This window comes from Chenopodium album, chromosome 10, assembly GCF_948465745.1.
Source record: "Chenopodium album chromosome 10, dcCheAlbu1.1, whole genome shotgun sequence".
NCBI classification, from domain to species: Eukaryota; Viridiplantae; Streptophyta; class Magnoliopsida; order Caryophyllales; family Amaranthaceae; genus Chenopodium; species Chenopodium album.
In genome coordinates, this window is record NC_137843.1 from 63,352,425 (window position 1) to 63,371,262 (window position 18,838).

The 18,838-nt window shown below is 36.8% G+C and overlaps 1 protein-coding gene across 1 annotated transcript; it reads right to left on the reverse strand.

The window, feature by feature from the left end:
- Nucleotides 1-128: 128 nt before the first annotated feature.
- On the reverse strand, nt 129-11,856 carry LOC145562895 (uncharacterized). The gene is made up of 5 exons (XM_081623318.1): nt 11,700-11,856; nt 10,929-11,074; nt 7,050-7,245; nt 6,473-6,492; nt 129-476 (listed from the first exon to the last, which is right to left on the reverse strand). The coding sequence occupies exons 2-5, from the start codon at nt 11,039-11,041 to the stop codon at nt 446-448; spliced, it is 360 nt and encodes a 119-aa protein (XP_081479444.1). The 5' UTR covers nt 11,042-11,074; nt 11,700-11,856; the 3' UTR covers nt 129-445.
- Between the last annotated feature and the right edge of the window lie 6,982 nt (nt 11,857-18,838).

Here is an 18,838-nt window from a genome sequence, read left to right on the forward strand (position 1 = left end):
ATTCTAAATGAAAGTTTGTTGATGCCACCATGTTGCCATATAAAATCTACCCAGAGGAGTGGTAAGAAACTGCACCTAAATTCCTTACTAAAATATAATACTACATAAATATAATACTACATACATAATAAGAAAAAAAGAATATAAAGTTATTTAAGTTTTTTAAAAAGAGTGAAACATGTGTCAAGCTTTTCTACTCAAGTTAGCTGTCTACATCAATAACAAATATAACTGAAACTCCATCAGCTGTAAGTTCCTCAAACAAAAAGACTAGCAAAGTCAAAATTGACCTAGAATATCATAAGAAACTGGAAATGACATCTGCTGAAAGAGAGTGTGAGCTCCATTAAAATTTCTGAATATGGAAACAGCAATGCAAATTGGGGCTGCAAGGGGAGCAGCAGCAGCAACAACAGCGACTCTTAGTCTTGTAACATGCAGTCCATCAAAAGATGTGCACAATGTCATAGGCAAATCTACTTATTGTCAAGGAAACAAGCAGCAGGTCTTAATGCATCGTCAACATTTTGGTAGCACAGTAACTATAAGCTAGTGTAGTTTTACAGTATATATATGCATAAGCAATTACAGTAATAGAACAATGTTCAGACTTCAGACTGTGCTTAAAGGCTGGTATTCAGGACCTAAAAGCAATACTAATCAGCATCTTGCATAAGAGACTGCTTAATTTCAACTGACAAGATTTATGAAACTTAACAATACTATACTCACTAAGACTATTAAGACATTAGTACACAGGTTGACAGCTCCAGCAGGTAGAAGAGAACTATTGAGGGTCTGCCTGGATTGAGAGAATTGGGCTGTAAAAATTAATAGTGTAATGAATATGGACTTAAACCTAGTACCTGAAATGGGGTTAATTAATTAGCTCGGTAATAATTCCCCCCATTTTGAGGGTAATACATAACACCCCCCCCCCCCCCCCCAGTGTAACAATTCACCCAGTAAAATGGTAAAGGCCAACCTTCTTTCATCTCTCTCTTTCCACCTCTGACCGTTCATCACTTCCATTGAAGTTTACTCCGACCTTCTTTCCTCCATGACATTATTACTGCATGCAACCTTCCAAATCCAAGTAAATTATTCATAATTCTTTAATTAGGTATTCAATTTTATTTTTAATTTCAATTGTAATTCTGATTTTTTTTTTTTTTTTAAACATTCAATCATTGCTGATATTTTCGTGGGAACGTTCCCTACTCAGCGACGCACTGTACTTCCTAGACCCGGGTGCAGTGAGTAGTATGCAAGGGTTGCTAGGTCGTCGCCCGGGAAGCGACACGCCACATTGCCCTAGTGTGGTGTTAAATGATCAAGGGCTTGGGGGCATGAGGGAGCGTGGTACGAGTGTGCGGGGTATGAGGGAGCGTAGGAGAAAGGAATTTAATTTACGGATTGGTTCTTGAAATGTGGGGTCTCTTACGGAGAAATCAGCAGAAGTGATAGAAGTGATGAAGAGAAGACGGGTAAACATCATGTACCTCCAAGAGACAAGGTGGACAAGAAAAGGAGCTCGATGCTTGGTTTTGGGGTACAAGGTGTGGTACGTTGGACAGGTCATGAATCGCATGACTAGGAATGGTTGAGTTAGGAATGAAGTTGGTGTGTTTCTTGATGAGAGGTTGTTAAAAGAGGTAATCGAGGTTTATTAGAAGAATGACAGGTTGATAAGGGTGAAGTTGCTATGTAGCAAAGAGATTGTGAATGTTATTAGTGCTTATGCTTCCCAAGTTAGTTAAGTTGGTTTAGATGCAGAACAAAAACGACAATTTTTGGAGGATTTAGATATATTGGAGGTGATCTAAAAGGGCATGTTGGGGTGAGCCGAGATGGGTACGAGAGTGTTCATGGAGGCTTTGGGTATTGGCAGAGGGACGTAGGTGGTGAGGCTATTATGGATTTAGCCCAATTTTATGATTTATTTTTTACTAATACTTGGTTTAAGAAGTGAGATTTACACTTGTTAACTTTCCGAAGTGGAGCAAATGCAACACAAACAGACTTCCTGCTCACAAGAAAAAAGGAAGACAAGAGGAGCCAATGATAAGATGGTGGACTCTAAGGGATGCAAATGCTAAAGTTTTTATAAAAAAAAGGTAATGAAAAAGGCAGATTGGGAAGGAGAGGTGAATCCAGACATGACTTGGTGGACTCTTAGGGGAATCAATAGGAGAACTTTGATGCAGAAAGATATTTGGTGGTGGAATGAAGAGGTAAAAAGCAGTAATTAAGCAAAATAAAGAGAATGCTATGAAGCCTTGGGAAAATATAGGAATGACGAAACCTTTACAACGTATAAGGAGGCAAAAGGCATGCACAGGATAACCAATTTGGTTATCTGTTTGGGAGATCTACTATGGAAGCAATCCATTTGATAAGACAAATGGACTTTAAAAGGGTAAAGAAGGATTTTCATACGGTCTTTACCGCTTTAGAGAAGGCATATGACAAGGTGCCAAGAGAGGTTCTTTGAATGGCACTAGAGATTTAAAAGAAGTCGATAACTTCATCTTTGACATGGAACAATACTTTCGTATATGTCAATTAGAGGACGAGCTAATGGCAGCCACAATGTATTTGGTGGAAGACGCTAAACTATGGTAGCGCACCAACTGCGCCAACATCCAAGCAGAAAGGACATTGGTAGATACTTGGGAGGATATGAAGAAGGAACTCATGGCGCAATTCTATTTAGAGAACACTGAATTTGTGGCCTGCACAAAATTAGCAACTCTGCAGCACAAGACCTCTATTCGAGAGTATGTGAAAGAATGTTCGACGTCCGTGTTAGAGATCCATGACATGTCTGAGAAGGAACGTCTAATCAACTTTGTGCGGGGCTTGAAAGATTGGGCTCAAAGGAAGATATATCATCGGGGGGGGGCATAGCTGCAACTGAAAGGTTTCATCCGATAAGAAGAAAAATGGTGGGTCATAATCAAATATCCCAAAGAACACCATTGGAAATTCGTAGGTTAGCTCGAATTGTGATACAGGAATAGGGGAGAGGACTCGCTAAAGAACAAGGCCGCCTTATCCACAAACAAAGGTGGGTCTTCCGGCTCATCATTATGGAACAAACCCCTCACTTGCATACTTTGTCGCGGGCCTCATAAATGGTTTAAATGTCGGCACAAAGGGGTGATCGATAATTTTTAAAAGAACTCTCCCTTGTTGGGGGGAAGACAAAGAGGAAGATGTGGTCAGCGAAGAGAAGCACATAACGTATTGTATGTATGCTATGGAAAAAAGCCCAATGGGAAGAAAGCCCAATGATGGTTAATAGAGGAGCTACTTATAATTTTGTCACATAGCGCGAGGCGAACAGATTAGGGCTAAAAGCCGTGCATAGTGGTAGTCACATGAAAACAATAAACTCTGAAGCTGCATGACTAACAGGTGGCGTGGCAAAGAACGTAAATACTAAGATTAAGGATTAGAGTGGGCGTCCTGACTTTACGGTGGCAACCATAAATGATTTTGAAGTGGTCCTTGGGATGGATTTCTTCTACACCAGTAAAATTATCCCGATACCCCACCTAGGGTCCTTACTTGTGACAAGCAACCAACCTTGCCTCCTACGGACTCATGCTCATGGTGAAGAAGGAATAGAACTTAAAGATCCCCTCCTCTCTACAATGCAACTCAAAAAGGGGATGAAAAGAAGCAAGCCTACGTTCATCGCCACTCTTTCGATGAAGGATGAGGAGGTCGGGGGAGGCATCCATGAGGTTGTAGGAAAGTTGTTAAGTAAATATGCGGATATCCTTCCAAAGAAGCTCCCGAAATCTCTCCCTCCTTATAGAGGCATAGATCACAGTATTGAATTGGTACTAGGAGCTAGACCGCCTGCGCGAAATCTTTATCGGATGACCCTTTCGGAACTTGCAGAGTCGCGAAAATAGCTAGATGGGTTGTTAGAAGCCGGGTTTAGAGCTCCCTATGGAGCACTAGTCCTTATTCAGAATTAGCAGGACGGGAATAGATTGTAGATTGTGCATCGACTATAGGGCCTTAAACAAGGTGACTGTGAGGAACCATTACCCAATACCCTTGGTGGCAAACTTGTTCGATCAGCTATAAACCAAAGACGACTTGCCATTTGGGCTAACGAACGCTCCCACAACATTTTACACCTTAATGAACTAGGTCTTCCACGACTACCTTGACAAGTTTGTGGTTGTTTACTTGGCGACATTGTAATCTTCAACAACACCCTTGAAGATCACTTAGAGCACTTGAGGAAGGTGTTAGAGAAATTGAGACAACATCATATGTTCGTGAAACGAGAGAAATGTGCTTTTGCGCAAAAAGAAGTAAGCTTCCTTGGACATTTTGTAGTAGGAGGTCGTATAAGGATGGATTCTAAGAAAATTCAAGCCATCAGTGATTGGAAAGTTCCAAAGAACGTCTCTGAATTAAGGTTGTTCTAGGGATTGGCCAATTACTATCGCCGCTTCATTCAGAAATAGCGAGTCCTCTCACGGACTTGTTGAAGGAAGACAACAAGTGGAATTGGTTGGAGAAACAACAAGGGGCTTTTCTCAAGCTCAAAGAAGCGGTAATGAAGGAGTCGGTCTTAGTGCACCCTAACACCAACAAACCTTTAGAAGTCAAGATAGACGCGTCTAACTTCGCGTTGGCGGGGTCATACTGAAAGAAGGCCACCCAGTCGCTTATGAAAGTTGAAAGTTGAATGACGAAGTTGAAAGTTGAATGACACAGCGAGGAGGTATGCGGCATAAGAGAAAAGAACTTCTAGCAATTGTTCACTGCTTGAAGGAGTGAAAACATTACTTGTTGGGGCAAAGTTCTTTGTTCACACGGATAACACGTCCACTTACTTCCTCACCCAACCAAAATTAAAGGGGAGACAAGCCCGTTGGCAGGAGATGCTTGCAAAATTCGATGTGAAGTTTACATACAAGAAGAAGCTAGTAATAGAGTCGCCGATGCCTTGAGCCTGTGATGTCGATTAGCCCCCCTACCAAGATTATCCCCCCCCCCCCATGTCTGCCAGCTTAATGATATCACCTCGGTCAAAGAACAAGACAAACAACACCTCTTAAAAGATCCCAAGACGAACACCATCAAAAGGCTGATAAAAGAAGGAAAAACAAGACGCTTTTGGATGGATGATGAGCTCATTTACACTAAGGGCAACAAGCTATTCATACCGAACGAGAGGCCTATGGAAGATACTCTTTAAAGAATGTCATGATACCATATGGGCTGGCACCCAGCTTACTCTCTATGGGGTATTATTGGCCAGGAATGAAAAAAGATGTCATCAATTACACCCAGATTTGCTTGGTTCGTCAACAGGACGTCGTAAAAAACCTAGGGGTCTCTTAGATCATCTTCCCGTGCCGACACGTCCATGGGAAAGCATATCTATGGACATTAAAGTTAGACTTATGTAAAATAAACATTAAAGTTAGACTTGTTTTTGAATTACTTAAAGTTAAACTTAATATTAGAAGACCACTCAAAAGTTAACTTATTGTTGTTAATTTTTCCTAATCAAATTTGGTTTATGTAGTCGACCCCGCTTATGGGATTAAGACTTTGATTGATTGATTGAAAACATTCTAATCGTTGACTTGAAATCATAGTGTTTTTTTTTTCCTTCTAGTTTTAATTTTTGTATTTCAATAATAAAACAATATCTTAAATTCTTTTTTTTTTTTCTTCGATCTTAATTTTAATTTTATTATTAAATCTATGATATCTTTCTTTTAGATATCTTAAATTACTGTTTTTTTTTTTTCCTTTTGAAGAGATTGATTTACCGTATGATTTGGAATAAGATTCAATTTTTTTTTTTTTTTTTTATTATTCTTATGATTTCAATATTTTTTTAGTAGTAATAAAAATAAATAAAAAAAATAAACAACAACAAACAAACAATTTCTTTAATATTTTTTAGCAAAGTGAATTACAAGTGATTTTATTACCCTCATGCCAAACAAATAAAAAAATAGAGCCCTGAAATATTGCCCCCTTAAATTAGTTTCCTGGTAATTTGTTCTCCATTAAATTCTACCCCCATGATTTTTACACCATATCCAGGTGAACCCTGACTTGAGGAATTCTAAATGCCTCGAGGGATTTCACTTGGCATTAACTGAATCTATGTTTAATATAAGAGATACTACATATCACCTTGTCTACAATGCACATATAGTTAAAGTAGCAACACAAGTTTTCTTAAATTATACCTCTTTGAATTTAAAAGTGGTGTATTGACTATTGGATTGCATGTAGTAAAGCTCAGTGATAAAGACATGAACATAGTAAAATAGAGTGTATAAGATGAATAGTATAGGACATTAGAAACACTCTTAGCTCTACAGTTGACCATATTTATACATGCAAAAGATATAAGTAGAAAACAAAACAGATCTCTCAACCAAGTAGAAAATAAAAACCAAACTTGTAAGAAGGATACGTCCAAAACAGCACGAACGACTGCATAAGACCAAAAGAAACTCGTTAATGAAAAAGCAATGACAAAGAATTTTTTTTTTTTTTTAAAGCATCATAATATGAGCTTAACATGCGAGCATACTTCACAGGAAACAATTGAAAGGAGCTGCTGGAAGGCCAGAATGCTAGAAACCAAATGTCCATTGTCTTATATAATTGAAATAATGAGACATGACAAAAAACTGACACGCCTAGAGAAAACAGTGAACTGAAAGAGAGTGACCATGGCATTTGATTAGTAAAAGAGAAGTCAAACAAAATGGAAACAAAACTCCATTTGTTACATGAAAGTTTCTTTGTGCAGACTCGAATGGCCTTATCCCTCTCCTTTCTTGGTTTATTAGAACAGTAATAAAACTCGACTTAACGGTTAAAACTAATATATTCTCTGTACAACAAGGAAAGTGGAAAACATTTCAGGTCCTTTGTCTCTCCTAAGTGCCTAAATGTAAAGGTGAAATTTACTTTTAAAAATCCTATGAGGATTGGTTGAAGATGAATAGAGAACAAAGAAACTAGTAAACAAAAGAGAACAGTACCATAAGGCCACCTAAGAAGCCATCGAGCAAAATGCGATTCCAGCTATCAAAGTAAGTATGAATTGAGAATTTCGCCTTGGCTGTAAGTCCCACTGAAGTTACCGCCATCACCAGAAAGTAGAAGATAAACCCAGTTAGTCCAGTAAATCCAAGAATCCCAGCAATGATTCCTCCTACTATTGACATAAATGTCCGGCTGCAGACAGAGAAAACAAAATGGTCAAAGCTTCATCAGATGCATTTTGTACTTGGATCACAGGAAGTCAAAATTCACAAACTAACAAAGAAATGAATTGTTACTTAGAAGATAAACTAGTAAAAGATCAAAGCTTTCTGAAATTCCCCCAACTCCCAAAGTCACCTGGTGCACAACTTTAAACCTCCACAGAGCCATACCAAAATACGAATAGAAATACAGATGGATCATAATTATAGAGTGTGCAGGAAAAAAAATCTATTAATAAAGTCACTACTTCCTCCGTTTTTTAGTTGCATCACTTTTGTTTTTAAGGACTCCTAGGCAATGTTTAGAGTAGAGAGAGGTAGAGAGAAAAAATAAACGGGGCCCATGTGGTACGAGAGAGATAGAGAGAATTTATTAGTTAAGAAGGAAAGTGATGCAACTAATTTTAAACCTCCTTTTTAGGAAAGTGATGCAACTAAAAAAAGATGAAGTATTATTTTTCGTGGGACGATGGTCTAGAATACAAATTAGAAGACAGAAAAATTGAAAGATTATATAAAAAATAAGTTAGCTAAAAATCCCGCAGCTTATAGTCAACAATCATCCTGTGATGGATCACGTCAAGGGTCAAGATGCAGCAATCGAAGCACAAGGACAGCAGCAGCAAGAAAGGAGGAAACTTGACGAGACTTGAGCCAACACAAGCAACAAAGTGCAAGAGACAAAATCAATTAAGAAGAAGAGAAGGAAAGAAAGCAACCTTATTTCTATGATGGTGATTTATGTTTTCCTAATTTAGCTAAGTTTCACATGTTAAGCCTTAAGGTCATCTCTGACCATCTTAGTATAAGTAGTATGAGTAGTGTTAGTAGAAAGACATCCAGAAAATTGTAAGGCAAACACTAGAGAGTTGCAACCTCAAGTTGCTTGGAGACTTGTAGCTCTCAAGCTACTACCACTATCACTTGTAATCTTTCGATTGATTCTATGAACAACCAGTCCTTCTAATTTGAGTGAATTTCGTTTAATCAAACCCAGTCCATAACAACTTGGTATCAGAGCAACATTTCTGGTGGTCATAGGCCGAAAACCTCCACTCTGATATCTGAAGTATTAAAAAAAAATGGTGGTACCTTTGTCGCAGCGCGCAGACGCGTTGGATGAAAAGGTGGAGGAAATTGAGTTAGGTTGACGATCGAGGGAAAACTCGATGGCCAAGGTGCCTCTGAGCGTGGCAGAAGTGGTGAATGCCGCCATGGTGGATGCCCGGAAATCCATGTCCGAACAATGTCCGAACATGTGAATGCCGCCATGGCAGATGCCCAGAAAGCCATGTCCGAACATTTCTCAACCCTGTTTGAAGCCAAAAGGAAAAAGATGGAAGAGGTGATGGCGAATAGCTCCACCAAACTCGAAGGATGTTTAGACCGGTTTTGTATCGACATGGACCATCAAGCAGCCTTTGATCGGAGAAAGGTGGACAAATTGCAGGAAGAGTTGAAGGCAGTTCAAGGAAACCCTCAACCGCAACCTCAACCGGTGGTCCAATCGGAGGCCGAGAGCCACCACATTCTAAACGAACACTGAGAAGACGAGGTGCGCTCACCTTTAGCCGAGAAATTCGGAATGCCAGAATAGAGGAGAAGAGATCCGCGAGGGTGGCCGGAGGAAGGTGGCGGAGACGACGATTGATGGAAGCACAAGAAGCTTGACATGCCGGTGTTTGAAGGGAAAGATCAGGATAATTGGGTCATGAGGGCTAAGATGTATTTCGATTTCTATCGATTGACGGAGGAGGATAAAATTTCAGAGGCTGTTGTGGCGATGGATGGCCCGGCGCTGCAATGGTTTCCTGGGAGCAGAGGCGACGGCCAATTCTTTGCTAGACGGACCTGAGGCAGCGATTATTGAAGGATTCCGACCAACCCACGCCAAAACAATACACGAGCAGCGGTTGGCCATAACTTAGACAACATTGGTGGAGGAATACCGGCGAAAATTCATCGAGATGGCCTTCCCACTTGAAGATGTGCTGGAAAAATTTGATGAAGGGACAATTCGTGAATGGGTTGAAGGATGACATCAAGGCGGAACTCCGACTGTTGAACCCATCCACCTTGGAGAACGCCATGAATTTGGCAGGGAGGATTGAAGAGAGAAATAGGGTCAGTCATCTTAGTGGAAGTGGATTGGGCTTATTTCAAAGTGGGTCAAAACTAGGTCCTCAAATCCCACAAACTCAAATGGTAAAGGTAGGAATTCTGGGTTGATTCAGACTTATGGAATCCCAAGACAGTCAAAGCCAGCAAAAACATGGCCCGAGGCCCCACCAGAATCTCAAGGTTCAATTAATCTTGCCAAGAACGATGAGCAAAAGGGTTATGTTTCCGCTGTGACAAACAATGGAGAGTGGGTCACCGATGTGCGCGAAAGGAGCTTAGTGGCGGCCGATGACGATGATGAGGGAGAAGAAAGTGCTGAAACTGTAGAGGGTGGAGCGGCAATTAAAGGATTCTTTGGCGCCATGATGGATGCATCCAACCCAAAAATCATGACACTAAAGGAAGAAGTTGAGGGGCAGGGAGTGGTGGTAATGATTGATCCGGGAGCAACCCATAATTTTATTTCTATGATGGTGGTGGAAAAGGCGGCAATCCCAGTGAAAAAAGGGGACACTTTCTGTGTGACTTTAGGAAACGGAGCGACTGGCAAAGGAAGAGGTGTGTGTGAAGGGTTGACCTTGAAAATGGACCGCGGTGTGGCGATTGTGGAAAAAAAATTTCCCTTACAATTGGGGAACGCCGATCTTATTTTGGGGATTCAATGGTTAGAAAAATTGGGGATGATGGCCATCAACTAGAAGACTCAAGAAATGCAATACACCATGGCTAGGCTGCCAATCACCCTCACCGGCGAACCGACTTTGGAGGCTGACACATCGTCTCCCTAAGTTGCACCTTGACGACAAGGTGAATCTTGAGGCGGTGGGTAATGTGATGGATCACGTCAAGGGTCAAGATGCGGCAATCGAACCACAAGGACAACAACGGCAACAAAGGAGGAAACTTGAAGAGACTTGAGCCAACACAAGCAACAAAAAGCAAGAGACAAAATCAATTAAGAAGAAGAGAAGGAAAGAAAGCAACCTTATTTCTATGATGTTGATTTATGTTTTTCTAATTTAGCTAAGTTTCACTTGTTAAGCCTTAAGGTCACCTTTGACCATCTTAGTATAAGTAGTGTGAGTGGTGTTTGTCAAGCCAAAGGGGGATAAGAAAAGGGGAAGGAGGGCAAAATCACATAGAAATTAGGACTTAGGACTCAGGAAGATTACTGATTTCAAACAATGCAGAGCAAGGGCATTTTGGTAGAGTTTGATACTTGACCAACATGAACACCACAGTTCCAAAACATTATTGCTTAGAAAGTCTAGCCTTAAAAGGCTACAATTCAAAATTTAAACCTATTGATTTTAGCCTATAGAAACAGCGAATGTTCCTAATATGCCTTATTCTAGTGCAGAAATCAACATTCATTCTCCTTACAAAATTATGTACCATACAAGCTTCATCTTGCTCTATAATTCAAACGTATTTCTTCCTTGATGTGATAGCGTGATGCCAGTGATAATATAAACTTTTAAGAGGCTACAACTGAAATAGAACCAGAACCTGCCAGCTTATGTGAAGATGTACCTGTAATAGATGACTTTCATATTACTCTGCACATTCTCGGCATTGATGTAAGGTGCATTAAGGTCCCCTTTAAGATTCTGGGAATATACACTAGATGTAGCTTCTGCAGCCATGCCTTTCTCTTATTACAAAACGAATACCACGGCCTGCAAAAAAAAAAAAAAAAAAAAAAAAAAAGAATCCATAATAAATAGCAAGTTTATCATGGACAGATCTAAGGTCAACAACAAACTAGTCATACTACGGACAACAAACTAGTCATACTACGGACAAAACTCTAACTTCCTTTCCTCTAAATTGGCAGAATCATAGCATGGTTTATAGAAATTAGCTCGAGCTCCTCTTGAATGCCCGGGCCAACAGCTCCCGTCCCTCCCCCTCGGTTTTTCTATGTTATTATTATAATCTTATTTGATTATAAGCTCAAAAGCTCCATAAGTCTCCTATGTGAGCAGCCAAATACCAACACACATTCAGATAACCATAATCAGAAAATACCCAATTCCACAAACTCATCTATATCTCTGATCTCTTTCAAAATTCTGACCAAATCATCCTAAAAACAGGCCCGTCCCTGAGGCAGGGCAGGAGGGGCGGCAGCCCTGGGCCCAGGGAAAGAGCTCTGATTTCATAGTTAAATCCTAACATTAAAGTGTTGTGCAATACATTAGCAACCAAATTTGATTCATAACTTTAGGGATATTTGATTCAATTATCGATCTCATAATTTAGGGATATTTGATATGATGATAACAAATACAAACAACTTACCTCAGAAGCTGCTTCAATGGGGGGTACAAGAACTAGATTCACGCCAACTACGTACGCTTCAATGGAGAACGTTGAGTGCGCTTCAATGGATATCTGACTAATATGAGAGAGAGCAATTCTATGGATCCCTATGACCCGCCACAGTTATTAAAGGTATATCCGTCTAATAAATAAGTCGGCCGAGTCTTTCTACGATCGTCTATTTATGGGACAGCAGGGGATTTCTAAGGATTTAGAGTAAACTAGATGAAGCCCATGCAATGCACGGTTTGTTTGAATTTTTTTTTTAATTTATGTGCTAAAATTGGTTATATATTTAGATAAAATTTCTAATATGTAAAGATAATATTTTATATTTAATTAATTTAAATTTAAAAATCTCATTTGTCAATTTTGCTTACGTGGCATTTGAATTATATAATTATAAAAGATTATAATAATCTCTTATTTAATTGGCTAATACTAAGATTTATAATCCTACGTAGCGCACTAAGAAAATTAGATCCTACGTGGCTCTCTAAAAACTCGGGAAAAAACTCCCCTTTATATATATATATATATATATATATTAGATTAGATTTGTTTTAAAAAGTACGGAGTGTTAATTTAAATTTACACTTCCTTTTCCTAAATATTATCTTCACACACCAAAACTTATATAATTTGTCTCATAAAAAAAAAAATTGTATAAATTGTTTGTAAGTTTTTTTTTTTTTGTTTATTTATTTATTTATTTTGAAAACGATTGAAATTACATTAATTAAACTGAGTTTACAACAAACAAAAGGATAGTATTGTAACATAAGTCAATCACAATTTATCATGTGTTTGATGTGTTTAGGATGAATTTTCCTCAAAAAAAATGTGTTTTAAAAAGTACGGAGTATTAGTTTAAATTTACACTTCCTTTTCCCAAATATTATCTTCACACTCCCTCAAAAAAAAAAAAAAAAAAAAATTTACCTTCACACACCAAAGCTTGTATAATTTGTCTCGTAAAAAAATAAAATAAAAAAATTGTATAAATTGTTTGTAAGTTTTTTTGGTTTTTTATTTTTTATTTTGAAAACGACTGAAATTACATTAATTAAACTGAATTTACAATAAACAAAAGGAGAGTATTGTAACATAAGTCAATTACAATTTATCATGTATTTAATGTGTTCAGGATGAGTTTTCCTCAAAAAAAAATGTGGTTAGGATGACTCTTTTGTCATGGCCATTATGGCAAACTAATAGTGTCGTGTGAAGTGTGAACTATGCAATTGTATAGGTAATGTTACCTTTGCGGTTATAACATCAGCTAACGGTTACCTACATTTTATTATAAATGCAATTGCAGACCAGCAAGTGTAAAATTGTATGAGTTAGTTAATTGTATGAATTGGTTAATGTTCTGTGTAAAACGGAAAATTGTTAGGGAATAACTTTAGAAGTGACAGTTTTAATACTCAAAAAAATAAAAAAATCCTCATCTAGATCAACAGAAGAAATTTCCAAAATGCGAGGAAAGATTACATCACTCCATACCCATTGGCCAAACTCCCACGGTTGAAAGTGAGTCAATTTGTGTACTATATTATTACTCTCTCGCTTTACAAAACACCATGAAACACTAGTGAAATTAGAAGAAAAAAATCTACAATATCCTTTATAATCAGATGAAAGGAACTGGGGCCATACAAACGCTTCCTCATTGCCTCAATCACCACCAAATTATCACTCTCGATCTCAATGCAGCTCATACCCTTGTGTCTCGCAATTTTCCTGCCCTAAAATATCGCTTTCACCTCTGCAATCTTAGTCTCTCATTTTTCACTCCACTACACCGTAGCTCCCCAAAGCACCACCCCTTCACTATTCCTGCAGACTACACCCAGCCTGTCCCGCCTCCCCCAAAACACCAGCATCAACAATAATTTTAACCACATCAGATGTCAGAGGAGACCCGCCCACAAAGACACTCTTTCCACCCTTCAATTCCCCTTGTTACTCAACTTTCCCACCTCACGCCCCTTCGTCTTCAAAGCATAGGCAGCAATTTGCTCAACATTCGAATTTCACCCTCAATCATTCATTTGTTCCTTGTGCCCTACATAGCCCAACACATGGTAATTACACTCACCATATCTCCCCCAAAATTACCAAAACAGTGCTCCCACCAGTCACCCATACTACAAAGAGAGTGAGACAAAACCATAGAATAATTGCACTTACTCCAAATTGATCGGGCTAAACAGCAATCTTTTAACGCATGCATGGCAGATAAGAAGCTATTGCGTGCGGATGCCCACACGCAAATTTTTGTGTCGCTGGCGTGATATATTTTACTTGTTGGCTTATATTTTTTATGTGTTGGTTGATATGTATAATTTGTTGGCTGATATGATTTTTGTGTTGGCTAATATATTCTTTTTGTTGGATGATATATTTTTGATAGGTTCCTTTTATTGGCTGATATCAGACATCATTTGGCTTATATGTTTCTTTAGTTGGCTAATATATTTATTTTGTTGGTTGATATGTATATTTTAATTGTTGACTTATATGTTTTATTTTGTTGGTTGATATGTTTATTTTGTTGGCTTACCTGTTGCTTTTGTTTGCTGATTTAATCCTTTTGTTGGTTGATACGCTTTATTTGTTGGCTGATATGTTCCTTCTGTTTGCTGATAAGTACCTTTTGTTGGTTGATATACTTCTCTTGTTGGCTTATATGTACCTTTAGTTGGTTGATACATTTTTATTAGTATCTGATATATCCCTAATGTTGACTAATATCAGACATCAATTGGCTGATATGAGTTATTTGTTAGCTTATATGATATTATCATATTACTATATATTAATTTATTTATTTCTCTCTCATCTTTCTCCCTCTTCCTCTCTCCTCTTTCAATCCTTTCTCTTTGTTTCTCACGCCATTTCCACCAACCTTTAATTTGTTTCTCATGCCACCACCCAAGACCCAACAAACCATGACCCTAACACACCACCTTAACCTCACGCCACACCCAACCAGCCACCACCCTAACCTCATGCCACCACCTTAACTTGTTGCTGCCTTACTACGAGCCACCACAACCCCTCCCCTGCTGCTGCCCGTAGATCACCACCCCTGCCCTTGCTTTGAGCCACACCGTAGCTCTTGCCGGAGCCCCACCATTACTGTCATCGTCATCGTCTTTATTGTCATTGTCGTCGTCGGGTCTTCAAACGCACAAACACTTGGGTGCGGGTGCCCGCTCCCAATAGTTTGTGTACTACAAAGAGAGTGAGACAAAACCACAGAATAATTGCACTTACTCTAAATTGCTCGAGCTAAACTGCAATCTTTTAACGCATGCATGACAGATTCTTCTCTCTAGCAAACACCACAAGCTAGTTGCCAGGGCACAAACTAGCTACAAAAGAAATTAGCTTTAAAATCTAATGTAGCCTAATAAGCTAATTTGCTAATTAACTTACTATTGGAGTTGCTCTAATACTACATCAGTTCCTTTTATTGGATACATTTTAACTTTACACCCTAGTGTCCCAACCAATCCAGCGAACACCCACCCAAACTTTAACTCTCGAACCCCACTTATGTGGCGAACTCCCAACCAAAGCCCAATCCTTACTCTCAAACCACACTTATGCGGCGAACTCCCACCTAGCCTAAACCTAGCTGATCGATCGAACCCACACAACTCCCACCCACCCTAGTCGGCACGAACCTATGACCACCCAGCCCTCCGCACCAAACCAGACACCTTAGTCTTGTAAAAAATTATTTATTATAATTAAAATTTATTTTTTGTATTTAAAGTTAATATTAAGCTATATTTTTTTTTAATTAAGACAATTCTTATTTAATTGAGAGTTCATTGTAATATAAGTCAAATAATGACTTGTTTGACTGATCACAAGTAAAATCTAGTACTAAATTATTTATGGAATATAGACATCAATGTTAGACTTATTTTTTAATTTATTAAAGTTGAATTAATATTGGAAGATCACCTAAAGTTCGACTTATTGTGGTTCTTTTTTTCATTATTTTTTTTCGAGGAAATTTTTTTCATTATTTCACTGTATTATATTAGACTTTCCTTTTACTTATTATATGTATATGCATTTCTATTTTACACTAATATTTTCCATATGAAAATGACAAAAAAGGAAAAAAAAAAAAAAGAATGGTGCGATATCAAACCAAGAACGAATTTTTTTAGTGTGTCATTAAGTAGAAAATTTTGTGTAGAACTACCCTAAAGATAGGGTCATTTGTGAACAACTACCCATTTTTTTTTTTATTTATTTAGAACTACCCGCAAGTTTGGAAACGTTTGGATAACACTACCAAGTAACGTTTTTTCGTCCAATTAAGACGTTATTGGGGCCCACTTTTACACTTTTGCTACCCAATTAACTCCCCCTAATTTGTTTAATGGTTTTAATTTACCCTAATTAACCTAATTAGGATTTTAATTAGGAATTCACTTTAGGGTTCATGAGTTAAGTATTGTTTGAGGATTTTGATTTCTAGGGTTTGGGGGTTAAATTGAATTCGGGTTTTTGCTTATTTTGGATTGCGATTGAATTGAATTGCATTTCAATTACTATTTGGCCATTGTAATTGGAAAAGGTGAAAAATTGGGCCAAAGTAACGTTTTAATTGGACGGAAAACGTTAATGGGTAGTGCTATCCAAACGTTTCCAAACTTGTAGGTAGTTCTAAACAAATAAAAAAGTGGGTAATTTTTCACAAATGACCCTATCTTTAGGGTAGTTCTACACAAAATTTTAAGTATATAGTTATTGAAAAATATAGTTATGGATTATTGATTAGTTATTATTTATTGATGATTAATAGTTATCTATTTAAGTAAATTATAAAAATATAATATTTAATTATAATTTTTTCTAACTGATAAATCACAAAAGAAGGTCAAAATGTCCAAATGATGCAATTAAATAAAGAGAGAAAGTATTTAACAAATTATATAAAATTATTTATGAATAACAAATTACATAACTTTTTAATAATTATAAAAATAAATGATTTTTTAATAATCATTTTGCCCCGTGCCTCCAAATTGTCAAAATCGGTTCTGCCTATAAACCTGAAATTTAAACTCCACAAACTATTAATATATCCCTATGCGAAAATCCTAATTCGTGGATTGCTAATTTGCACTTTAGATGAAAAATCAAAAACCATACCCAAAACTCATTATAATTTAATCAATTTAGCACTCAATGCCCTCTGAAATCAACCCAGAAATTATGCAATAATAATTGAATCATAGAATTGAAGAATCAAAATTATAAATGAATTTAATGATTTAATTGGGAATTGAAAGATTTACATTGCCCAAAAACATTAGAGTTTAGAATTTACTTGATCGAGACTGGATAGAGACGACATTAAAGAAGTTGAATAAAGTACTGTGTTGTTGGACTTTCTTTTGCGCTTAAAAATTCTTATATACTTATAAATACCATTGTAATTAATGACTAAAATAGCCTTACTAAAAAAATTAACTAAGCAACATTATTAAAGGGTACAAGTAATTGTTAAAGATTAATTCAATACATATACAACATATTTTTGAATTAAGCTAAGCTTGATCTAATGGATAGAATAATGTTTTCCTTAACTCATCAATTCTATATCATATAACTAATATATAAAGTTAAACTTTTAGCCAGGCAACGAGACAACGACACTTGGCGTTTTAACTTTTCGCCAAGTGTTGCGCCACGTAGGATAGAGTTACTACCTTTGTTAATTTTTATGTGCAACTTTGGGGTATTATTTGTGAGATATAAAATATTCCAAAGTTGCACATAAAAATTAACGGAGGTAGTATATAGAATTCAATTTGTAGGATAAAAAAATTAGTTTATAATTCTATTTTCAATCAAATTTGGATAGAATTTTAGGATAAAATTATTAATTTAGAGTTTTATTTTCGATAAACTACCAATATTTCATATGTACAAATTGAATTATTATTTTATTCAAAAAATAATTAGATTACAACTCTCATAAATTAGCATATAAATTTATTTTTTGTATCATAATATTTTTTTAGAGTGAAGGAATTAGTTCAAAATGCACCACATCCATTATTTATAATCATGGCCGGCTGAGAGCCTGTGCAAACAGACCCTCAGCACAGGGCCTCCAATTGTGTAGGGCCCCATAATTTTGAAGTCCAGTTGATGTTATATTTCTTCTGGAAATGCGATGTTGCTCTTCCCCATTAACCAGCTTTCATTAAACATTCATCCCTCAAAACTTCCTACTGAGTAATAAATTTCTCCGTGAATCTTGCAATTCCCATAAGCAATAATTATTTCATAACATTCCATATTCAAATCACTCTAATTTCTCATTAATTTTCAAATTCAAAATTTTCAGTTTTCGTTTTGTTTTTGGGGGAAAAATATCAAATTCAAACCTTTCATGGAGTATAATCATTCAATGATTTCCACCATTCTCCTTTTTCGATAATTATTCCAACTACCACTTCATTTTTGGGTATTTTGTGTGTTTTGGGAGGAAGAAGATGACGACTGTGAACAATAAATTGCGACAAAGCTTTTGATATTTTTTTCATCAGTAATTTTTCTTTTTCTTTTTTTTTTCCATTGTTTTTAATAATGGGCTAGTTTTTTTTTTTTTTTTTTTTTTTTTTTTTTTTTTTTTTTTTTTTTAAGTTATAAACTACTCTGTTGGATCCGATTAGTCATAAGCTTACAAATTAAATTGGATCTAGTACTAGGACAAGAATTATACGAAGTGTTTGAGTTTTTATATGGTGCTTCAATTTATAAGAAATACTACGTATGAGAGTATAATTAAAATATAAATGATACTGTGGAACTTTGTATAAACAGAGTGATTTAGTTAAGTATTTGATTTTTTTATTTGGTGCATCATATTATAATAATACTAGTATACAAATACTCTTGTCAAAAAAAATAAAAAAAATACTACCTCCGGTCCAAATTACTCGCAACTTTGGAATATTTTATATCTCACAAATAATACCCCGAAGTTGTGAGTAATTTGGACCGGAGGTAGTATAAATATTACTATTATAGGGCCCATTTTAAAATTAGAACAGGGCCTCCAAAATGGTTGA

Excerpts from the sequence above, each read along its gene's own strand:
- LOC145562895 (XM_081623318.1), bottom strand. The coding sequence starts at position 11,041 with ATGGCTGCAGAAGCTACATCTAGTGTATATTCCCAGAATCTTAAAGGG. Across the intron at positions 7,246-10,928 it reads ATGAAAGTCATCTATTACAG|CCGGACATTTATGTCAATAG; the intron begins GTACATCTTCAC and ends CTCTGTCTGCAG. Across the intron at positions 477-6,472 it reads TCGTTCGTGCTGTTTTGGAC|ATTTGCCTATGACATTGTGC; the intron begins GTATCCTTCTTA and ends GACAATAAGTAG.